General features: G+C 41.2%; 1 protein-coding gene across 2 annotated transcripts in view; it reads left to right on the top strand.

Moving 5' to 3' along the window:
* LOC149224367 (uncharacterized) overlaps positions 1-22,740 on the top strand; it is a 59,222-nt gene extending 36,482 nt beyond the window's left edge. Inside the window, exons 2-6 of one of the 2 annotated variants that reach the window (XR_016249510.1) lie at positions 21,176-21,269; positions 21,565-21,602; positions 21,776-21,911; positions 22,036-22,538; positions 22,639-22,740. Coding sequence is in view for 1 of the 2 variants with exons in the window: in XM_089386103.1 (XP_089242229.1) it covers positions 21,176-21,269; positions 21,565-21,602; positions 21,776-21,911; positions 22,036-22,457 (690 nt within the window). In the remaining variant the exon portion in view is untranslated. Of the gene's footprint in view, positions 1-21,175; positions 21,270-21,564; positions 21,603-21,775; positions 21,912-22,035 lie in introns of both variants that reach the window. The other variant, XM_089386103.1, reaches the window with a different exon arrangement.
* Positions 22,741-25,633: the final 2,893 nt, after the last annotated feature.

Raw genomic sequence — 25,633 nt, 5'->3', positions numbered from 1 at the left:
CAATCTATGACACCGGGGGAAAAACCCTATATCTGTTACAGAGGTCAGAGATACAGAGACACTGGGCGTAGGTTGGAGAATACCTATGGAGAGGGAGATTGTGTTCCTGTGGCAGACGCAGAACAAGAGGAACCTGTGGTAGACGCAGAATAGAGAGAGCCAGTAGTGGACGCAGAGCAGATGGCAGATGAGGACGGGAAGAGATTTGCGGATATGCTCCTCAAATCAGTGCAGGATCTGTCGAGGCAGATTGAGGTGATGGGGCAGAGATTCACGGCAGTAGAGGCCAGACAGCGGGAGAGCCCACGAGTTTTTCAGATCGGTGAGGGATCAGGTGCATCCCATCACTTGCTAGAGCAGCGTGATACTACACAGCAGGGGGCCTCACATGCCCCTACACGCTCTACCATGCCCACCTTCTTAGGAGCAGACACGGGGGCTGCAACTGCAGCCCAGCAGGAGGCAGAGCCCGGGCATATGGGCGATTATTTTGCAGAGTACCAGGCCTATGGGCAGGAGTTCAGGGAAGCCCTCTCATTCAGAGATTTTGTTCAGCTCCAGCGGGATAGCAGATCTCGCAATCATCACAGAGGGTACCGGCATTACCATGATGGCGACACCCACCGTGTAGCGAGCAGGTTCCACTTGTCTACATTTGATGGCTCATCAAACAGTTCGGCAAAGTCTTGGGTGGAGAAGCTGGACATTTATTTCTAGCTTAACCAGATGTCGGAGGCAGAGGCCATCAAGGTGGCAACGTTGCATTTGGATGGCGAGGCCCAGGATTGGTGGTTTCAGGGGATGGTTACACTAGGGCACTCCACAGTGACGACATATGCCGAGTTTACCAGGAGACTGATGGAGCGATTTGATCGGAGGGATCCAGAGCAGCATTTTGTTGAGCTGACAAGGCTCAAACAGACAGGGAGCCCAGAGACCTACATTGCAGATTTCTTGAGGGTCTCTGTGATGGTGCCAGACCTATCCACGACATGGAGGGTCTATATGTATGTTGAGGGGTTAGCAGAGCCACTTCGGGGTTTAGTCCGATCCACTAGACCAGCTACGCTCCAGGACGCTATCAGCAGGACCCGGGACTTACAGGATGTCTTACCCAGGACCCAGACACCTTACCCCCAGAGACAGACTTTCCAGTCTAAGGGGAAGGATGTGAGGATTCCACCTCCAAAGGGGAATCCAGGACGAGTACAGCTTGACGATGATGCCAGGAGGGAGCTGAAGAAGAAGCGGTTGTGCTTCACTTGTCAGGAGCCATGGGCACCAGGACATAGATGTGCTGCTGGTAAAGCACATTTTATTGAGGTCTTCTCCGAGAGCAGTGGAGAAGAGGATGACGAGGAGGATGTGGAGGCAGGAGATAGCCATGCCATACAGGGACCTTTGCCACCTCCACCAGCAGCAGCAGGTGGTGCATCTTTTGCACCCACCGGAGGGGCCCTTGCAACGTTGCGGGGAGTTCCCAAGTATCTGACGCTACGCGTACGAGGGACAGTACATGGCCAGCGCGTATCAGTTTTGGTTGACAGTGGGGCAACCCACAACTTCATTGATGCCCAGATGGTTGAGCGGAGAGGTATACAGACAAAGAGCTTCGATGGGTTTTCATTCTTGGTCCCAGGAGATCAGACCATGATGTGTGCTCGTTATGTTCCAGAGCTTTCAGTGACGATGGGCACCTACACATTGACTGACCACTTTTTCGTGGTCGATATTCCAGACACCAACATGATACTAGGTGTTCAGTGGCTTATCACTCTAGGGAAGGTCACGACAGATTGGAAGACCCTGGAGATGGAGTGGGATGATGAGAAGACAGGGAGGCATGAGAAGATACGAGGATAGCACACATATCCGCCTCAGACTGTTTTGGCTCATCGGATGGAGGCAGTCTTCCGAAAGGGAGACATAGAGTGGGCAGTGGAGCTGCGTGCATCAGAGGCAGGGACTACAGGGCAGACGGTACACCCAGAGATACAGTCTATCCTTGATCGGTATGCCATAGTGTTTGGGGAGATTCCACCAGGATAGCCACCGGATCGGGGGTTTGAGCACACCATCGAGCTTGAGCAGGGCATACAGGCCATGATTACCACCCCCTATAGGCACCCCAAGGCCTATCGGGATGAGATTGAGCGGGCTATCCAGGAGTTGCTGGCTCTTGGGCATATCTGATCGAGCACGAGTCCTTTTGCTTCTTCTGTGGTGTTAGTGAAGAAGAAGGACGGTACATTGAGGATGTGCATTGACTACAGGGCCCTGAACAAGAAGACCCTGAAGAACAGGTACCCCATACCCAGGATCGATGAGTTGATGGACGAGTTGAGAGGTGCACGTTACTTCTCAAAGATTGATTTGAGATCTGGGTACCATCAGATTCATGTGAAGGAGCAGGACATTCCCAAGACCGCCTTCAGGTGTCACTACAAGCACTTTGAGTTTTTGGTGATGCCTTTTGGGCTAACCAATGCCCCCGCTACATTCCAATCTTGCATGAATCACATCTTCCATAGTCACTTGAGGAAGTTTGTGTTGGTATTCTTTGATGATATTCTCATCTACAGCAGGACTTGGGAGGAGCATCTCCAGCACATTGAGACAGTATTGCGTATCTTACAGGAGCAGCAGTTCCATGCCAAACTCTCCAAGTGTGAGTTTGGGTTGACGGAGATGTTGTATCTGGGACACATCATAGGGGTGGACGGAGTGAGGGTGCACGAGGAGAAGATCAGGGCCATCAGAGAATAGCTAGAGCCGAGAAACGTGACGGAACTTCGAGGATTCATTGGCATTTGTAATTACTACTGGAAGTTCGTCAAAGGTTTCTCACAGCTTGCTGCACCCCTGATAGATTTGACGAGGAAGGGGACTTTCAGTTGGTCGGATACAGCGCAACGAGCCTTTGATAGGCTCAAGGAGGTTATGAGCAGCTGCCTAGTGCTTGCATTGCCAGATTTCACGCAGCCATTTGTTTTGGAGTGTGATGCGTCGGGAGAGGGGATCGACGCAGTATTGACGCAGGGAGGTCACCCTATAGCCTTTCAGAGCCGGAAGTTGCTTCCGCACGAGAGGTTGTATTCTATATACGACAAGGAGATGCTGGCCATCATGCATGCATTGGCTAAGTACCGACAGTATTTGGTGGGTAACAGGTTCAGGGTGAGGACTGATCACAACAGCCTCAAGTTCTTTTTGGAGCAGAAGCAGCTACAGGAGAGGCAGCAGAAGTGGATCAGTAAGATCCAAGCATATGACTTTGACATTGAGTATGTCAAGGGTAAGAACAACGTGGTAGCAGATGCCCTTTCACGTAGACCAGCCACGTTGTCTCTTATGAGCTTGGATACAGACTGGAGGGCTTGACTCTTAGTAGAGTACTCTAAGGACAGGTTTGCATGCGAGGTCTTGGATGGGCAGGTGGCAGATGACAGGTATAGGGTGGTCGATGAGATCACTTATTACAGGGACCAGATTTTCTTGACTGAGGGGTCTCAGCTCAAGAAGAAGATACTCCAGGCATCACATGATTCACCTTTGGCAGGACATCAAGGGTTTACCAAAACCTATAGGGCCATTAGAGAGAGGTTCTCATGGAAGGGCCTCAAGGAGGATGTACTCCAGCACATCCGGGAGTGCGATGTTTGTCAGAGGAACAAGGGAGAGATGAGCCATCCCGCGGGTTTATTGCAACCTCTTCCCATTCCGGAGGGGAAATGGGAGAGTATTTCGATGGACTTCATCACAGGGTTGCCCATGGTACAGGGCAAGGATTGTATCTTTGTCGTCGTTGATCGACTGACAAAGTACGCACATTTTTTTGCCATATCCGCACACTATACAGCAGCATAGGTGGCCGAGCTGTTCTTCAGAGAGATTTTTAGGCTACATGGTCTTCCTAAGACCATCGTCAGTGATAGGGATAGTCGTTTCATGGGCGGGTTTTGGCAGGAGCTTTTCCGGTTGGTGGGGACGGAGTTGACACCGAGAAACAGTTATCACCCACAGACGGATGGGCATACAGAGATAGTCAACAAGTGGCTGGAGGGCTATTTGCATAACTATGTCAGTGGGCAGCAGCGAGCATGGCTGAAGTGGCTGCATCTGGGGGAGTATTGCTACAATACTTCACATCACATGTCCATTGGTATGTCACCATTCTATGCCTTATATGGGTGTCATCCTTTATTTTTTGCTGACGTGATGTTTGGTGATAGCGAGGCTCCTAGAGCCAAGATTTGGATCCAAGAGAGTCAGGATATCCTCTGAGCTCTCAAGGATAACATGGCTACAGCGCAGAACCAGCAGACGTTGTATGCCGACAGGGGTCAGGTGGAGAGACAGTTCAAGGTAGGGGACATGGTCTACCTACGATTACAACCATACCGACATTCGTCACTGAAGCAGAAGGGGGCTGAGAAGCTCAATCCTCGCTTTTATGGGCCATACAAGGTGATACACAGGATTAGACAGGTTGCATATGAGTTGGAGCTGCCCCAAGGCAGCAAGATTCATAACGTTTTTCATGTATCATGCCTGAAAAAGGCATTGGGGCAGCAGGTGACAGTGACAGATGAGCTACCACCCATGGATGATGAGGGGCATTTGGTATTGCAGCTGGAGGCTATCATTGATACCAGGGAGAGGTAGTTGCGGAGCAGGACGGTCTGGGAATTCTTGGTGAGGTGGAAGAATTTGCCGGATGAGGATGCCACTTGGGAGAGTGAGAAGATCTTGCAGCATCCATCACTTCAGTTGCTTGAGGACAAGCAACATTTTGCCGGGGGAGACTGTAATATTCCTAATTAGCCATGGCTAACTGGAATATTCGATTTTGTTCAATTTTTGCCTCCTATAGTTATTTGTAAATAAAAAAAAGTGAGGACGGGGGACATAACTCACTTTTAGAATAAAAAGTCACTTCCTAGTAGCACAATGTTGTGACTTAGAGGGGAGCCAAAGGGGGCCAAAGGGGGGACGCAGAAATGGAGTCCACGCAGACACATGGAGGGACTGCGCAGGAGGGAAGAAACACGTGGCAAGAAAGGAATCACGCAAGAGGAGGTGAGCCTTGGGATTGAGAAAGGCAAAGGCTATAAAGGAGAGAGGAGCCCCCTCATTTTGATAATTCTGGTTATGAGCATTTGTGATAGTCATTTCGACTTAGAGCACACTGGCTGTTTAGCTAGTCTGCAGCACTGTTTAGTGCATTGAGTGTCTCCGTTCGGAGATCTCACCCTTAGCCCCAGGCTATGTTGCAGGAAACGTGGGGGGGGGGCCGTTTCCTGTTGGAAACTGGGACGAAACGCGGAAACGCGTTTGGTACGGCCAGGAAACGCGTTTCCGGCCGTATTGCCACGTTTCCCGAAACGGAAACGTGGCAGTACGGCCGGAAACGCGTTTCTCGGCCGTACGGCCCGCGTTTCCCAATTGAATTGTGTTTTTTTTAAAATTTTTTTTTTCAAATTTGTTTTTTAATTTTCTAGATGGGTGTTTAAAGTTATAAAAGTGAATTTTTGCCCTATTGTTGATATGCAGTTCATGGTAATGTTAAATTCTTAAAGTAAAAGTGATATTCTCCTTTATTTTTCATTTTCATCCTTTTACTTAAATTTTTAACATTACCATGAAATGACTCAGGATGTTTGAGAGTGGTTTCGCCCTCATTGGATTTCATATGGAGAAAGTAGAATTTTAGATCTCACTCAAAATCCAGCAGACTTATTTGTTTTTCAGGATTTCAGGATTGGGGGGGATTGCAATGTTTCCATTGGATTTTATCATGTACTAGGGTATGGAACTTGTATTTAATCAAGAAAACCAAGCCCTCTATGCAGGGGAAACTCCCAATAATCAAGATCATGTAGGGTACTAGGGTATGAAACGTGTATTTAATCAAGAGCACTAAGGTCGTTCGACTATGTAGGAGGAGACTCCCAATACAACAGTGGTCCTTCTAAAGAATGGGATGTGGATGCAGAAAATCCTGATTTGGATCTCTCTCTTGCAGCCTTATAGTCTTTATTGTACTTGCAGCCTCATATATTAATATAAATAAAGGTTGATTTCGAGATTTGGATATCTAATAAAGGTTGCTTTTGGATATTCCGATATTTTTATTTTCATTATGTGATCATTCATGAGTAAATGTGATGTAAATTAAATCTTAATGTTTAAGTGTAATAAATTATAATGTATCATTTATGCTTTATGATTGCACACACACACACACACATATATATATTTAAATATTTTCGATATATATATATATATATATATATATTCGCGTTTCCCCGTTTCCAAAATTTGGGGAGGTCGCGTTTCGTATCGCTTCCCGTTTCGGAAACTCGTACCCGTTTCCCCGTTTCGTGCAACTTAGGCCCCAGGGGACTTCGAGTGCCTGCTCGAGCAAGGTATTTCCATTGGTATTCCAGCAGTAGTTTCATCAGCATTTTAGCAGCAGTTTCGTCAGTGTCTTTGAGGAACTGCACAGAACCCCAAGGGTGCGATTTTTGGGGGTCGGCCATTTCAGAAAAGCTTTCTGGGTTTCTTGATTAGAGTCCGATTCCAGAGTTTCAGCCTTTTCTGAGGAAGGGAGCAGCCCCAAATCCTCATTCGATTTCCAGCGGCAGCGGCACGACAGTTTCCCAGCAGCTGGGACACAGATCAATGTGAGGGCATTCCAGGAAAGCTTTCTGGGTTTTTCTTGGTTTCTTGAGTAGAGCCCGAATCCATAGTTTCAGCTTTTTCCGAGGAGGGGAGCAGCCCCAAATCATCATTTGTTTTCTAGCAGCAGCAGCAGCATCCACGCAGAGAGGCCATTCTTGTCATTCTGAGAGTATTTCTTCACTTGCCTTGTGCAAGTCGAGGTGCCATTTGTCTAATCACCTCTTGTACTCATTTATTGCTCAATATAATAAAATGGCTTAGCATTTCTCGCTGCATTTCTTGTGTATCTGCTTATACTTCCGGTTTACATTATTATATGTTATTCCACTGTATTTTATCACTTCTGGGTTATTATATCATTTGCACATATTTGGTTTGAGTTTTTGCTGGGGTTTGAGGAATATTCTGGGTTAGGAATATTACAAACAATGGTGGGAAGTATGGTCGAACGCTGTTCACATTGAACACTGGGTGCAGGCCAAGGAATGGGGGAATGTTGAGCTCAAATGCATTGTCTCCCACAACCTTCGTAATGGTGTAAGGACCATATCGGAGTGGTCTAAGTTTCCAATAGGCTCCGGTAAGGCGTTCCTTCTGCAAATGTAACCAGACTTTGTCGCTCCCCTGAAACTTGTGTGGCACCCGATGTTGATCATGTCGCTATTTGTACTTGGCATTTGATTTCTCTAGAATGTTGTGGACCTGCTGGCAGATATGTTGTGTGCTCAATGAAGTTTTTTTCCTTATCGACTTCGGACTGGACATGAGCCGAATCTGCTTGAGTAGCTGCAAATGGCATGGCCACATCAATGGGACATATCGAGCCTTAACTCATATCCCAACCTCGTTGGGGACATACAAAGAAAAACAGAGAAAGAGCACACTGCTCTGATACCACTGATCCAGATTTAAACAAGAATGCAACAAATTATAGATATAACCATAAACACAAAGATGCAGTAGAAAAAACACTTCATTTCATTAATATCAAATACTGAAATATGTTTACAAATAGAATGGAAATAAGACTAGCTCGGGTGATGTTAGCTTATCTCTGAGAAAAGATGTCGTGGCTACATGTCTCTGAACTGTGTTACAATGAGGCTCAAAGGCCTATTTATTATTGAGAAACAATGGAAAATCCTAAAAAACCAAAAACCTAACCCTAGGAGATGAAGCGCCAAACTATGGGCCCTGTTTGGGTAAATTGGTACATCAACCTCCTGGGGTCGCAACTTTGGCATACGATCTCTGTTTGACGCGCACAATACCTTGTTAGAAAGATCTATCCGAAGACTACAACTTTTGAATGGCCAACATTTGTCAATGACCCATGTTGGTTCCAATTTTCCCAAAAAACATCGTTTAGGGCCTCAAAACGGCTCCGAAAGTTGAGGACCCGAAAAACTGCCAAAAATAGTGAATTGTGCTACAAATAAGGAAACTAAAAAACTGAAAGAAACAATGGTGGGGGTCCAAGTGGAATAGGCGGGTGGCCACCAATATCCACTTGGATCAAATTCGCTGGTGCAATCAAGCTTTTTCATTTGGAAGAATAAGTCTCTCAAGTCATCATAGGTAGGTGCCTTGTACTTGTGGCCAACAATAGAAACATCATCAAACATAGGCTAATAGAATGTTGAAAGGAGTGTCAGTCCATAGAAAACATCTACCCACATGCTTGTATACCTCTTGCTTTTGCTTTATTTTATCCACCGACCTAATAGAGTTGCGTTCTAGCTATGGTTCTCAAGTAAAGAAAGGTGAGGTCAATAAGGGCATTGTGGAAGGTGAGGTTGAGATGAAGCTATCAATTTCCATCATCCTAAATCTTGCACCTTCTCCCACTGCAAGGTCAAGTCTCACAACATCTTTTTCATTCTTTTTTGTATCCATTTCCAAAAGTTATGGCAATATGAATGATTTCTAGGGTTGATTTTGGACAAATTCTTTCATGCTATGGAATTTCTGGAAGATAGTATTTCAATTGGCTAATTTGCATCCGCCTCCCCCATCCCTGACATCATTTTCTTCCCACACAATTTTCAATTGAATTTTTGCTATTATCAGATTCAACAAGCTCACCATATTCCCACATAAGTTCTAAAACTTTCAACATTTTTGGATAGCAATGTTTTCACCTAAGGAAATAGAAAAATGGAAATCAAGATTCAACACAAGTGAATGTTGCAAAATAAAAGGAAAAAAAAATAGATCTAAATATATGGTAGATATCTCATTATAAATTAGCAAGAAGAGGGAAAGCTACTGGACATTGCAAAATCTATAAAAAATCTCAAAGAAAAAACATGTTTAAATTGTTATACATGCAAATATTGAAACAGTTAATGGGAATCAATCCCCACTCAATAAATTGTTGGTGGTAGATGAAAACATTCTATTCCCACTCCTTATATCAATGGATACTAGTGGATACCTCCTTTGCTCTAAAACCCTTTCAACCTATTTTGAAAATTAGTTAAAAATGTCAATTTTCTGGTTTTATAATGGACTATCCACATGCTAGGTGATTTTTCCATCAACTCATGATAATTATAAAAATATTGTGATTTTATCAATGGATTGCAAAATCATGATTTTTAAGGTGATATTATCACTGGCCTAAACAAATCACAATATATATCAATGTTCATGATAATATTGTGATATTTGCAACAGTGGTATAACTATACATTGATTGGTAGGGAGTGTGGTCTTTGACTTTTCATTAGCCAAATTGTTATTATTATTTTTAGTATTATTATGTTTGTTACATTCAACATCATTGTTATGGGGCGCTTGGTTGTGTTTGGATTTGGAGTATTGTTTCTTGCAAAATTTATATATAGTTACACAACATTAGCGAGTAACAATACTAACAAACCTTTCATGAATATATTTTGAACCTATTGTTGCGAAATCTAGTAGGCCTTGTATAGGGAAACCCTACAAGGCATAAACTAAAACAAGAGACAACAATGCGGTAGTGGTGCACTGTCAAAACAACCTTTTTACAAACTTTCACCACTGGGAGGAGACCCATTAGGAAAGAGATCACTTATGTCATATTTTCTAAGGTTAATATATAAGATGACCTCACTAGGATCTCTTCAAGAAAGACACAATTTGGGTTCAAGGCTTCACAAGGAGACAATTCACTTTCTGTGAGACCTTGGAAAGATGTAGGAGACCTAGGGTTTGATAAATTTGATGATTGTTGGACTTTCCAAAGGTCAAGGCTTAGAGAAAATGTTTCCAACAATGCGTACTAGCAATGTCAAGGTTCATGAAACCTTCAAGAAAGTCCTTAAGTTGAAGCGAGGGAAAACTAGGGTTTCCCTCTTAGGCAAAAAACTAGGGTAAGAAAGTTTATGGATGAAATTGAAGTGGATACCCACCAAAAGGATAGATATTTTGGAAAATGATATCCCCTTGATGTTTAGGCTCTCAAACCACCAAAACTTTCCTAGGGATTAACACCAAGCCCTAGTTTCCTAGCTTGGCCTTGAAAGGGCTGGATTAGGATAAAGAAAATATTGATAAAAATAAAGTATGATCACCAACCAACTAGACCAATCCTTTGTCCCATTAGAATATAGAGTCTAGGATGAGATATATTAGCCAAAAATGTTCTTAAGGAGGTCGAAATTTGATGCCCTAGCAATGAAATTTTTAGCATTTTCCTAATCAATGGAAACATGTATTTTCATGGGAGAGCTTCAATGAGTTCATCACTAGGATGATTCATTACATATTATGTATGCGTAATGCATGCAATATTCATCTAGATAGCAATTCAATTAATCTTCAACAGCTTTAGGGCACAATTTAGCATGACCTAGAATCAATTATTCCATACATTAGACATAAAGAAATAAATATCCAACAATTAAGTACACTTACAAGATAACATGGAAGATTTCCATCCATTAGACCAAAGAATATCCAAGATCAGCTCCAAATATCAAAATGCATCTAAGATCTCCAATACATCCATAAGAGAACAAGTCTGAATTCCTCTAATGAGGCTGAAAATCCAAAGGTGTGATGATGAGAAGCTCAAATGTTAAGTTCTAAATTTATATGAAGCATTCGAATGGTTAAATAGCCTACAAGCCCCCTAAAAGTCATAAAGTAATGTGTGGAAACATGTAAGAACACAAGCTGACCTTACAACTTTTGATAATAAAATTAAATCTCCACATGTGCAAGCTGAAATGCTAACATCATGCTAGCGTAGGCTTATTTAGGGATGACGTTGAGGACCTTGAGTGCATTGACTTGTGATCTATTGATTTGGGGTAGCATCAGATGTGCTCTAGCCACGAAAATTGGTGGAGAGGCTAAAGCACATGAGATATCCAATACCCAAAAATGGTTTTGGCAGATTCTAAATAGTTTGGGAGATATTAAAATAATATTTTTTTCAATGGAGTCCCTAAGTTTAAACTTAGGGAAAATAAAATATTAATGTGAATTGATATAAAACTGTGTTAGAAGGGTCCAAAAGTCATGGATCAAGCCAGAGTTAATCTTAGCCGTTGACTAGGGACTTAATCTCGATCGTTGAATTGTCAACGAAAAAAGTATAAGAGGAAGCTTGAGGGTCACTTGGAGAGTACATCGAGTTGATCAAGATTTCGATTTTCTCGGGCAGGGTTTGCTGAGGAAGTCGAAAGAGTGATTAGAGTTGCAGCTGAGGGGTAGTGAGTACAGAAGCAGAGAGGTAGAGATAGTACTAGGAGGATCAGTGCAGAATCCAAGAGAGAAGGACGCAGAGCTAGCCAGAATTTCACGCAGAGGCAACCAGGAGTTGCGAAGTGCCTCAGAGAGCCAGCGTGGGTGACGCAGAGGCTCTAAGGGTTGATGCAGTGCTTCCAGACGCTGATGCAGGGTGAGCTAGGGTGACGCTGGGCAGACGTTGGGCCAGAAAGGGCTTACACAGTCCCTAGAGGCTCACGCTGGGGTTTTCGTGGGGCAGATTGGAGCTAGGAGATGTCGGAGTGTTTATCCGGGGTTTCAGCCGGAACATCTGTCTCCGACTAAGTGGTACTACTACCGAGATTATTCTTTGTTAGGTGAGTCAGTTTTGGCACCCAGATTGTATTTAGAAACTGCATAATAATAAAACCCTTAGATAGTTGCACTGGTTTTCCCGCATTAAGTTTTTCCGGGGACATTGGTCCAAAAACAACGGTGTCACTTGTGTGCTTGTTTTGTTTCCTTTAGTTGATGATTTTTAATGTGTTGAGCATGTACTTGTATTTATTTTTAGTATTTACATGCTAAATAACTTGTTAATTAATCAGAACAAGTAGGCAGAAATAAATCAGAAAAGTACATGTAGGGTTTCTAACAGTTAGACTTAGAAATTCCAACATGGTATCGGAGCGTGGTTGCAGACCACAGGGGAACTGAGAACATCAGCCGAGCAGAGCAGCAACGACAGAAAATAGCTGTCCCGAGTGGCAGAAGCTGCTCCTAGCAGAGAAGCAACAAGGAAGGGGTGATGCAGTGCCTGCGTCATCAAGTTTGAGCCAGGAAGAGGATCAATGTAGTGGCAAAGGGAAGCAGACTCGACCTACGTAGTGCCCGATCATCTTTCTTAGTCAGGAAGGATTGATGCCCGTGGCCAGCAGGTGCGAATTTTGCTGATGCCGGGATTGCGCAGAGCCTAGAAGCTCTAATCTTCAGTTTGCTGTGGCTTATGAGGCTGTGGGTAAGTTGCAGAGTGAAGCTGGTTGGGTACTTTAGTCAGAATAGTGCCTAACAGGACAAGACCAAGGAGGAGGGAGTTGCTACTGAGGATTTCTAGCCAAGAAATCCGGATCAGTGGTGCAACTGCACCAAGGATCGGAGTGGGGGCATCTCGACATTGGTAGAGGGGTTTCCAAGAGGGAAATCTAGGCTTGGAGGGAGTCACACTGAGAACTTCCAGAAAGAAAGTAGAGGAGCAACGAGATGGCAGTGAACGGGCTAAGAGACCAAGACAGATTGGACGGAGCCTCAAACTTCGTAGACTGGAAGGCCAACATCTTATCTGTTCTAGACAGGAACCGTCTCAAGCAATTCGCCTTGAGGAAAATAGCGGTCCCAGTTGACCCGACTGATAACAATAAGTACGAGGATGCAATGGCGAGGGCCAAGAGCATCATCCTTGATGGGGTCAAGGACCATGTAGTACCACACATTGTCGAGAAGAATATGAAAAATGAGATGTGGGAGGCCCTAAAGAAGTTGTATCAGCATACTTCCGTGCAGAGGAAGATGCTACTAGAAAATCAGCTGCGGTCATACCAGATGCAGAAGGGAGAACAGATCGACACCTTCCTCGGTCGATTGAAGGAGATCCGAGATCAACTGACTTCCATAGGGGCCACGCCGGATCAAGAATTGATGGTGAGAACAACCCTGAACGTAGTCTCAGAAGACTGGGAGGTGTTTGTCCAGAGCATACTAGGCAGGGTGACCCTTCCAGATTGGGAGGAAATGTGGGCAGCTCTTCGCCAAGAAGAGATCAGAAGGCTAAGCAAGGCGGGAAGCAGCGGCAAGGGGATCAAAGTCAAGAAGGAGGAAGAGGAGGATGCTGCCCTAGCATCTGAGGGAAAGCAGGAGAAATGAAAGAAGAAGGACCTCTCCAAGGTCAAATGCTTCAATTGTGGGGAACTAGGTCACTATGCGAGCCAGTGTTCGAGGAAGAAGAGCAAAGGAGAGGCTTCCGAGACCAAGGCTGTGCCAGCAAAGGCGGAGAAGGAATTGGAGACAGATGATGACTGTTGCCATGAGTGCTCACACGCCACTTGAGTGGAAGTGGGGAGACATCGTGCTGTAGTCAGATGGACTATAGGCGATGAGGGGCAGGATCCTTGAGGTGCCCAACCTCTTGGATTATACCTTGCCACAGGAACCTCGAAGAGGAGTAGCAGGACTAGCGGATGTCGGTAGAGACGGATGCAGATGAAGCGACAAAGAGGGCTATAGTGCAAGAGTCCCAGGACAATGTGAGGCAGCGGTGCAAGATGCATGGAGTTGTTGCAGTAGCGCAGAGGTCAGAGAGGGAGCACTTGTCAGCGACAGAGGGAGTTTCAGCATCGAGGGTGTCTCTAGCCTAACATAGATATCATAGTTGAGAGATCAGTTACTTACTTCTCAGTCGTTGAGTTGCAGTGCAACAATTAGCAGTGGAAGTGCTATGGGTAGTACGATGCAGCATGATGAGAGGGGTTGCCGTACGGATGTAACAGTGGTAGCGGCAAGGCCATGGGTAGCAATACATGATGCAACAGTGCAGAGGATGTTGGGCAGCAGGCCTAGCATCAGCACAGGGACCGATGTCGGATGATCAAGGTGATGCTCAGTGAGTAGTATTACTAGAGCACAGTGCTCGCTAAGAGTGAGTGTTGATTTGGGTAGCATCGGATGTGCTCTAGCCACGAAAATTGGTGGAGAGGCTAAAGCACATGAGATTTCCAATACTCAAAAATGGTTTGGGCAGATTCTAAACAGTTTGAGAGATATTAAAATAATTAATATTTTTAATGGAGTCCCTAAGTCTAAACTTGTGGAAAATAAAATATTAATGTGAATTAATATAAAACTATGTTAGAGGGGTCCAAAAGTCATGGATCAAGCCAGAGTTAATCTTAGCCGTTGACTAGGGACTTAATCTCGGCCATTGAATTGTCAACGAGAAAAGTATAAGAGGAGGCTTGAGGGTCACTTGGAGAATACACCGAGTTGATCAAGATTTCAATTTTTTGGGGCAGGGTTTGCTGAGGAAGTCGAAAGAGTGATCAGAGTTGCAGTTGAGGGGCAGTGAATACAGAAGCAGAGAGGCAGAGATACCAGGAGGATTAGCACAGAAGTTGGGAGAGAGGGACGCAGAGCCAGGCAGAAGTTCATGCAGAGCCATCCAGGGCTCACGTAGAGGCAGCCAAGAGCTGCGCAGTGCCTCGGAAAACCATCGTGGGTGACACAGAGGCTCTAAGGGTTGACGTAGTGCCTCCAGAGGTTGACGTAGGGCGAGCTAGGGTGACGTTGGGCCAGAAAGGGCTGACGCAGCCCCTAGAGGCTGACACTGGGGTTTTCGTGGGGCAGATTGGAGCTGGGAGCTATTGGAGTGTTTATCCGATGTTTCAGCCGGAACATTTGTCTCCGACTAAGAGGTACTACTGCCGAGATTATTCTTTGTTGGGTGAGCCGGTTTTGGCACCCAGATTGTATTTAGAAATTGCATAATAATAAAACCGTTAGATAGCTACACCGGTTTTCCCGCATTGGGTTTTTTCTGGGGACATTGGTCCAAAAACAACGGTGTCACTTGTGTGCTTGTTTTGTTTCCTTCAGTTGATGATTTGTAATGTGTTGAGCATGTACTTGTATTTATTTTCAGTGTTTATATGGTAAATAGCTTGTTAATTAATCGAAACAAGTACGTAGAAATAAATCAGAAAAGTACATGAAGGGTTTCTAACAGTTAGACTTAGAAATTCCAACATGATCCAAGTGGAAAATAATTACCAAAATTAATAATTATTTTTCTATCAATGGTTGTTAAAACCATGGATAATGCATGATAATAAACAAAATAAATCATAATATTAAAGTGAGAATCTAATCGCATGATGATTTCAATTTTACCATCATAATTATGATACTCATCCATGGTATTCACTCATGGATTTTGTAAACCATGGTATTTACCCATGGTATCATAATTTATTATATTTACCCATGGTGTTGTAATTTATTATATTTTCCCATGGTATTCACCCATGGATTTTGTAAACCATGGTATTTACCCATGGTATTTGAAATGTAACAGGAGGCATGACTCTTGGTGAAAGATACCTGTAAAAAGTATAAATACAGAACTTCATCGTGGAGTAAATCATCATTTTTCTCATAATGTAGTCTCATGGTATATTACCCATTTCAATAAATATTTGAGTTCCTCTTGTGTTATTTTTCTGCAATATTTCTCTTACACATTGAGTTCTTATTATAATGTTTTTATACAATATCTCTTTTACGCATCATGCCATATTCTGAGTTCTTATTATACTATTGTTCTGCAATATTTCTCTTAAGCATTGTGACATATTCCTTTGCCATTTGTGAAGTTTCCTTTATTAAACAACTTGGATCACAATGACATTAATGCATTAGATCTCATGAGAACTCTGCAACTGAGCGCGTCTGGGCCATAGTAGTACTAGGATGGGTGACTTATTGGTAAGTTTTTTTTTAAGTCCCATTCCTCCAACGATCTTGATCAGTATTAGAGCAGTGCTTCTCTTGTCTATTCTTTTGCACATGTGCCCAACAAGGTCAGGGTACAAGTAGGTCAGACTCGAACTATTGCAACCTTTGCAAGACCATCCTCACTGTAACAGGTCCAGGTTAAAAGTTCATGTATCAAAGGATAATAAAGGAAAAATAAGACCAAGGTCATGGGACACATATAACAAGCTGAATGTTGGGCAAAGCACTATAGTGGGCATCACTTTCGGTTTATATATGGCTAAGGAATTGGAAAAGACATTGACAAAAGAAAAGAGGCAATAATTGGCATTTATTTATGAAAATAGAGGAAAATAGCAGAAAAGGGAGATGAAGGGTCACAAATTTGGAAAATTGAAGGAAAATGAAGAAATTAGAGGCCTCAGAGATAAAAAGGCTTCAGAGAATCAGTGCACAACTTTTGCTAGTTTATCGTTTTGTCAGTTAAGTTTTGGAGCTCTCTTCTATTCTCTCATACATTTGCGCACATAGAGCATTCTTGGAGCACTCTAGCATTGGAGAAAGGAAGGCAAAGGAAGGACAAGGAAAGCGAAGGACAAGCAAGGAGTAGGTTGGATCAACAACTTGAGCAGGAGGATTTTGCAGGTAACAGGTTGCATGGGTGATTTTCTAGCTGAGGTGTGAATGCATGGTACATGCATTTGTTTATTTGGTTCGTTTGCTGTCATTGGCATGGGTTTTTCCTGGTTTGGTAGTGGTTTCAGCCTTTGCTTGCGATTTCCTGGATAAACATTGTGTGATGGGATTCTTTTCTGGTTGAGCTTTGGATTGCCGGAAGGTTTTGGAATTGGGTGAGGTGGTCTCAGGAAAATTCCCAAGGGTTGGGAGTGGAGGTGGTTTAATCTTCAGGAAGCCCTCGACAGGTGGGTGGAGACAGGAAAATTCCTCAAGGTAACGGTGAAATTTTTTTGAGGAATCCAAGCTTGTTTTGGCTTTGTGATCTCTTGACATTTTGCGACATCGCGGTAGCCTAAGGGTGGAGGTGGTTTAATCTCCGGGAAGCCCCGGTTGTTTATGTATTGAGATCCCACATTCATGCTTGGAATATGGCACGAGGGCGATTGGCTAAAAGAAAGATTTGGTTCAGCCCAATCTATGGTCGGGTGGTATGTGGAAGCCCCTGACATAGTTGGCTTTTGCATAAGTTAATAAGAGCTATTTTCCTATTGTAATCTATGAGAACTTGTACTTGTTATTATGGTGATTTGATGGTGGTTCTATCATAGTTAATAATTTGGTCATATGCTAGTTATAAGCATAGATTTGTAATGTGATCTAGCTATGAATTGTTTAGGATTTTATAAGTATTTGATGGTTAATCAATGCATGGGCCAACAAGGGTTATTGCAGCTATTATGAAAGGGCATTAGACCTTCTTGGTGATTTTCAGATAAGTTTCAGACTCCCATGATCAGATATGCATTCATGACCTGTAGCTTACATGGTCACCATATGTTTGATGGAATGAATTTCATGGTTAGGTCTAGTTAGGTCAAGTTATTGTTCAAGTTTTGTATGAATAGCATTTTCATTACGTCATTTATCATTCTGAGAAGTTACAAGTAGTTCTAGGTAGTGGTTTGGAGGTTAGCCTAGAAAGGTTGCTCAGGTCTCGGGACTGCACCCTCTAAACTGGAGAGTTTGGGCTATAACCACAGGGAAAGATGCTTGTGCACCTACAACTGCACCCTTTTGTTGTCATGCTTGCATTTATTGGCCCAGGTCAGTGAAAAAGCAATCCAACTCAAGGTTTGGTCACCTTAGGTGGTTCTTTGGCCCCTGAGTGTCCTGTAAGCCTTGAGGGATGTCTGTAAGTTGTCACTTGTCGGCTCCACTTCCTTAACTAAAGCTTGGATGTAAGGTCATGTCGTAGTAAGTCTTTGTCTCATGTTTACCCTACCAAGCGAGTGAAATTGGATAAATGTGGGAGGCGGTGGTTACATTCACTGACCCCGACAACCTCACATGGCGGACAAAAATGACAGAGTAGGAGATCTTGTCATGTTGCTCGAGGAAGCACTTACAAAATAGAGGAGTGAGATGATGGAAGCCTTTACAACATCTCATTGGATGGTGAAAATTTACAAAGATAAGCCACTAGATCTGTACCAAGCGGATCGAAAAGCGAACTATCTTAGCATGGTTATGGGTCAATCACACAAAACCCTTGCCACTGAAGTCAATTTGCTAGGCCTCACACTGTCAGCGTCATAATTGGCCCACAAGCATTACAGGGTATCACTATCCTCGGATCTTTGTTCATCATGGTTATGGATCAACCACACAAAACCCTTGCCACCGAAGTCCATTTGCTAGGTCAAACATTGTCAGCATCACAGTTGGCCCAAAAGAATTACAGGGTATCTCTATCCTCATTTCTTCGTTCATCATAGTTAAGAGGCATCTGCAAAGCCACGGTTCAGGTCAACAATGCAAAACCCTTGTCTCCAACGATCCAGATCAACTTGTGTAGAGGCCCTCTAAATTAACCTTCTAGGGGTTGGCCCCTAGATCTTTGTCGAAATTATCTTGTGGAACCTGGTTATGGGTTTCAGGCACAAAATGGGTCTCATGGGTCTCCTTGTGATTAATATGCATGATTCTGTGCCAACGTTGAGGGCTCTGTAGATGGTGCTAGCCCTCCCATGTCTTCAAGTATGAGACAAACCTCATTTGGGCCTTGGATCAACTTTCGGACCTTGTAGTGTTGCTAAGTCAGTTGGGGGCATGTTGGTCTATGCGCATCATCTTATCAATGATATAGAGAAAAGTGTAGGAGCTTTGTGGGCGTTGAAGGTGCCCATGGATACAAATGATGCTCTACAACTGTCTAAAGTCCCATGACTCTCAACGCATCACCTATGGGTGCCAAGATGTCCCTCTGGAGGACCTGGACCCCAGTTGAGTTTCCCAGACCTATAGATGTAACCACCTTCCAAGTACACACAATATCTAGTGGTACAACTTTCACCATTAGGTACATTTAATCATTATTGCATCTAAGTGAAACATGCTTGAAATAAATGGGCAAGTCAACACTTCATGTTAGGCTCCTCTTCCAAAATTGTGGCTTAGTCACATAATGGTGTTACCTCGCTAGGTAGGAGTAGTTAATAGATGATTCTACTAGGTATTTTCAACCACCAAGGGGAAGTGACATGTCCATGTTCCACCCCTCAATCGATAGGTGTCATGTGAATAATGATGGAATGGAGGGGAAAAGACTTCGTTGCCAAGTGCCATGGTCAAAGAGACCAACTATGATGGAATACTTCAACCTGAGTGTAGATGCGAGGAGGGAGAAGTCATGGATGCATGAGTTACCTCGACCTTTCTTTTCCACTGTTCTAAATTCCTTTTAATTTTTCTTCATTCTTCTTTGTATTACTGCTCGTAGCTCAAAGAATGAGAGCTTGCTTTGTATGATGTATAAAAATATTTACCCCCTAAACGATGGGACGATTCTTCACCCATGAGGGGTTGAGACATGCAAAGGTTCCTTGTCTTCTATGAGATAAGACAACATTGGCCCAAGAACTAGGTGATGTCCTTATGAGTGAGGTGTAGCCCATGCTTGTTTTTTGCCCATGTGCTAATTTGTAAGTCCCGACCATCTTTTGCATTTTGATTTTTATGTTGTTTTTCTTGTGGCCATCAACCTCCTGTAGTACATTTCAAGGCCATACCTAGGTATGAGGATGTGTGGGTGCCAAATTCCAAATATATCGGTGGTCAGTTGAACCTAAAGAATGGAGGTGGAATAGGGGCCTGTAATTTAAGATTAAAAGTGGTAAGTATGGAATAGGGAGAGATCGCGCTATGCTTTCTCAATCATGGCTTCCTAGTAGTGCCCTTCCTATACTCGTTAGGCCATTAGGGGTGGTCCCACTGGACTAGGATTGAAAATTAGCCCCCCCAATTTAACGTGAGGGAACAAGATCATGCCCAAGACCCTTCTTTATTCCAAGTTACCTTATAATCCATGTCAAAATGCCCAAATACAAACAAGCATAAATACCCGATTGCAAAATGAATAAAGTACCTTTTGATCATAAGCTCGCGTTCCAACATGTGCTCTTGGCAAATGGGCGAGGAGACATATGACTGGTGTAGGTGGCGGAGATAAAAATGACACATCATATTGGCTACTAGTGGCTCTCAGGGGCTGCTGGCTAGAAGAGATGGATAGGAGAAAAGTTTCTCCTAGGGGTCACCCACTTTTGGTGGGTAACGGAACCCAAAGTTGTTTTGGTCATGAATTGCTTTCTAGCAGTAAGTATGATCAACTCGTTCATGTCATTGCTATATTATTTTTGCGGTCAGCTTTGCTTTAGATATTAGAGCTTGAGTGGGCATTTATTGAATTTGGGTGTAGGGAGAGTCTTGTTCCATTAGTTGATAATATATTATTCCGTTTATTATTACTAATATTATGATGATGATGATTGTTAACATCCGCTGGGCTATCAAATCTTAAGAAAAAATGTAAGCAATTACTTGGTTTGTTTTAGGATTTTACTTATATGCTTGAAAAGATTGGATAGAAGCTTTCCTAGATCTCCATAGTTTTGATGACTTAAGAGGTTAAGAAGGTTAGTATCATTTCAAATATTTTGAAATTGAGATCTAATGTGAGCATCCACAAGGAATTCTTAGGAAAATGCATTTCATTCTCCACCTTTTTAGTATTGAAAAGATCACAAATTCTTTCATTCCATACTATTATAATGACCATCATTCTTCAGTGTTTTAGGTGAAACTCAACTTTGAAACAGAAGAGGAAACGTTCATTTTTAGTATTCCTATCAAGACCGAAGCAAACCAATCTGAAGTTCACTTAATATAATTTATGGACCTTGTATTTTGCTAATTTGGAATACAACCTGTGTCATTTCAGCAAATGCAGCCTTGCGAATAATAATATCATTTTGCATTTTGTAGAACAACATATTTTTTTTTATGGAATCACATGAGCGACAATGGATACTGTAGTTTTTCTAATATGTGTATAAACTTGACGTTCAGGATGTGTATTTCATTAGTCTGAGATATATGTACTATGAAGTGTTAAATAATGAGAACCGCTGTCTGTTTTATGCTGTGAAGTTTATCACATGTTCTTATAATGCTATGCTTACAGGAGAATGTATCATCATTTGACCTAAGTGCCTGGATTTACTGTCTGTAGGGTGATCCAGTTTGGGCAATCAAGCCATATACAATCAAAATTCTGTTGGACCTTTCACTGAACTTTTTCTTTATTCTGCCACTAGCTAACTCAGGTATTTTCTTTTTATCCGTTATTTTCGTTGGACATCTTTCTAAAATTGAATTCACACACATCATTTTCCTTCATTTTTATTTTGGATTATTCTAGATTGCACTAGTTTAGATTGGTGTTGATGTGGTGGTTCTTCTGAGTGCCTGACAATTATAAGTTATAACTGTGTACAAATTGTTCCCTTACCCATACTTTTAGGATGGCTGATACCTGTTAATATATTTGATAACACTAGCACGAGAGTGATGCTAAATTGCCTTTGTGATGCATTTATTTTGTATTTTTGGGCAGAACAGCAGGCTTTCATTTAATGGAGGCTCCTGTGCTGCATCCTGTAAGTGCTTCAGTGATCAATATTTTTTTTTGATAAAGATTAAAAATTCCAAATTTTTGTATCCTATCTAAGTGCAATTTTGCAGAATAGGTTGTTCTATATATTTATAAGAATTTTAAAGTTATAACATTAATATGTATAACTGATTGTGAGTAATTGTATTATGAAGATAGACTATTGAGGCTTTATTCAACTTTGTCATTGCTTGGACGATGATGTTTGCTCCTCTGCTTTTTACGGACTGCAAGAGGAATAGGTTTGGAGGATCCCTCGAGGCTCTATGGGTTGTTCAAATGTTCTTGACAAACAGTATGCCAAGGCCTCACCCATTACCCGTTAAGTTATTTATTATGTTGCAGTTTGTATGCTTTCTGTTTGTCATCTCTTTTCTTTGACTGTAAAAGACAACATTGTTTTTTTGTTCCTTTTACAGCTTTGTTGATACCCTACATGGCAATTCGTCTTGGTGCAAGTAGAAACAATTCTTTGTCAAAGTCCCAAAAGGTCAAGTCTGGAATTGAATTGGTAATGACATCTGGTGCTCGTATAGTAGGAACTTTAGGTGGTTTGGTGGGATTCATCTCCATATTTTGGGCCCTATTTGGCAGAGATGATGCCGGATTTGGCAGTCTAGCAGATCGGTGGGACTTCTTTTTGGATTATATCAACTCTGATCGTCCAGGTTATGCATTCATTTGGGATATTTGTCTGTATAGTATATTTCAACCCTGGTTGATAGGTAACAATCTTCAGAATGTGGAGGGAGATAAAATTCAAGCTGTTCGTTATTTGAGATTTGTTCCATATGTGGGACTGGTTGCATACCTTTGGGGTTTGGCCAAGAATGAGGATTAATGAGACTACAATGTATTCAAATTCTAAAACTAGTTGCTGCTTATTCAAGTTCACTAGTCTTTCAGAGCACATCTTTCTAAGGTCAGCATTCTGATATTTAAAGTATGTTTGTAATTTAATTTCAGCCTGCAAAAACCTTTTATTAACACGATGTCTTTCTTGTGTTGTTTACTTCATTCAGAATGCCTGATATCTGAAGTCCTTTCCTCTACAACTTCAGTGAAATTACTATTCTTTTTTGTTGTAATGGAAAATTTCAAATTATAGCTTATTATTGGATCTATTTGGAACGTGTCTTGGTGGAATTTCCAGGAACTATTTTAAATGATCAAATCAAATATATTAATTGATAGCTCCACGGAAACTACTGTTCTTTGGTTCTAATGGACAAATTCAAATTGTAGCTTATAAGTTATTATTGAATCTATTTGGTGCGAGTCTGAGTGGCATTTACCAGGAACTTTTCTAAATGATCAAATGAAAAACATAGTTTGATAACCGTGATTAGTGCATATTCAATAAAAGTGGGTTATACTTTTGACCCATGTCTTGAATATATTTGAAATCTACTATATGCGACATATGCTCTGCTCATTTTTGTAAAAGCTCGACATGGAGTGCATGCCACTTCATATCAACCTTCTCATCCATAGGTTGCTCCGTGAACACTAGCATACATATACAACTGTCCTTTGTTTTAGTTGGCCTGTTCTATATGTTTGGAAATTAATTTTTATATTCAGTAATCCATTTTAAAATTTATTAATCATTGCCATTATTATTATTATTACTATTACTAGTATAGATTTATTTTAACCATGGATCAAGCAAAAGCAAGAGTGGAGAAATCAAATATCTTGAAATGCAAATCTATTTTATAATGTAAAACTTGAATAAAAAGTTTGCACTTTGACATATTTAATCCCTTTGAAAGCTTGGTAGATATGTGATTAAAATAGATCTATATTGGTTCTATGTATAGAGAGACAACTTGGGCACTTGAATTGTGTACACTATACTACCTTTTCTCTTATTAATAAATTTTTAAATACACATAAATATTACATAACCCTCCATGTACTTAACATACCAACACACTATTCAACATGAAATTATAATATTAAAAGTCTTTATAATATATTAATCTCTTTTTCTTTTCTTTTTAAATATATTATTTATGACTTGTTTTCAATTTATTATTATTAACAATATTTTATAAATGTTATATATTAATTTCATATTAAGAATTAAATGAATTATATATCTCCCTCTTATTACCGATATTATGAAGTAATTGATTTTTTTTACTTTATGGCTCCTTTAGTTTAAGGATTGAAATATTTTATTATGATAAACATTAAAATATTTGTTTCTTTTAGTTTATTTCCATATATACATATATGAAGGTGATATTGAAATAAATTAGTCAACAAATTATGTTACTTCATATAGCTATCAAAATATATTATTCATGGTTGAAAGTGAGAGAAAATTTTTTACCACTTCTTCAAAAAAATATTTTATTGTCTTTTTATTTCAATAATTCTACTCTCACTATAATTGGTTGTAATATGGGTTGTAATATCAACAACCAAGTATAGTGAGAGTAGAATTATTGATGTTCTATAATGCTTTTAATAAAAAATAACCAAATATCTAAATTCTTTTTTGTTTTTATGATAGTTCACATTGTCTTTTTATTTAAAGAATATTTTATTTTTATTTTAAAAGGGCACGTGTCAACTCTATGTTGAGCACGGACATACTTACACATCTCCCTCATACTGGGTTGTAGAATGAGCCTCTCGGCTCAATGATTTTTTATTAATTATTATTATTATTAATGATATGATTCTTTTTCACAGTACCTCCCCCGGTTTATTTAAGAGCATTGAGGATGTCTAGGATATGGAGATCTATTTCGAATTGACATTAGTTGGAATGCCAAGGTTGAGCAAGACGAAGGCCAAGCATAATTGATTTTCATGACCAACAACAACTCATTGGAAGACAAACCACCTCAAAGATGTCAATGGTTATATTTGAGAAATGTCATACTATATAAATGATTCCTCCAATTCAGATATATAGATAAGTACTAATACATTTGGGGCTTAGATGTTTAAAATATAGATAGAAGAAAGAAGATATAAGAATTTGATTTTTCACTTTTATAAATATATTGTTTCATTGAGAAACTTGAAGTGTTATGTGAGGAAATTAGATTTGGCTTGCTTATTGATTATTTTACCTTCTGTGGATGCTTGCGTGCTATTCATCATTTGAGTATTGGAGATCTAGACAACTTGATGACATTCTTCGTGATGGAAAGATGGAGGTTGGTTGTTTTCCTGGTAGGATGACTTCCTTTGGAGGACTATTGGGCATTCGAAAGGAGGGTATTAAATCCTTGAGATGGTATGGGAATGCTTGGATACCTATAATAAGGCTTGGAATTGACTTAATGATGTTTAGAATTTATCTATATTGAATCATTATATTGTTTTTCATCCATCTCGATGCTTAGATAGTGGAAAATGTTGATGAATAAGCTCACATGACGACTTTTACCGGTGGGACCTAGTTTGGAAAATTGTGGTTTGGAACCTTCCAAGAGCATTTTGAGGCATCAAATGACATTTTTTTTTGGGTAAACACACAAATATCTTTCCAATGGCACAAGAATCACCTCAATTAGAGTCTGTATGCAAAAGTTATGTCACTCGGAAGTTGACCTCCCTGTACCACCACCATAATTCGAGAAGATGCCACCTTAGCTCCCATAAATCATGGAAAAGGAGTTAGAAAAATGATTGTGATGAGGAATACTTTAGAAGAGTCAATATTGTAACTTTAGTTAAGATATCTAGTAGCCAAACCTAACCACTAGTAGAATATCAAACTATGTTAGGAAAAATGGTTACATTATTTTTGAGTGCATTTGTTCCATAGATGAGTAGGGTAGAAAAAAGAGATAAGGAGAGAGCACATAGAGAGGATTTGTGCACTGTAGTATCCCATGTGCCACAAACCTTACTTCTTTGTACTTAGTGCCATTTTCTATTTAGAGAAAGAGAGCAGAGTAACCTGACTTTCCAGTTGGGTTTTCTCTCGAAAAGGTTTCTTAGGTTAGGTCTTGTGTCAAATCATGATTTGTGAGTTTTTATTTATCTTTT

The sequence above is a fragment of the Pinus tabuliformis genome, chromosome Q (assembly GCF_031772625.1).
Source record: "Pinus tabuliformis cultivar Carrire ecotype Pingquan chromosome Q, CPIR1, whole genome shotgun sequence".
Taxonomy (NCBI): Eukaryota; Viridiplantae; Streptophyta; class Pinopsida; order Pinales; family Pinaceae; genus Pinus; species Pinus tabuliformis.
The sequence above is the reverse complement of the archived record's forward strand: the minus strand, read 5'-3'. Positions and strand labels throughout refer to the sequence as shown.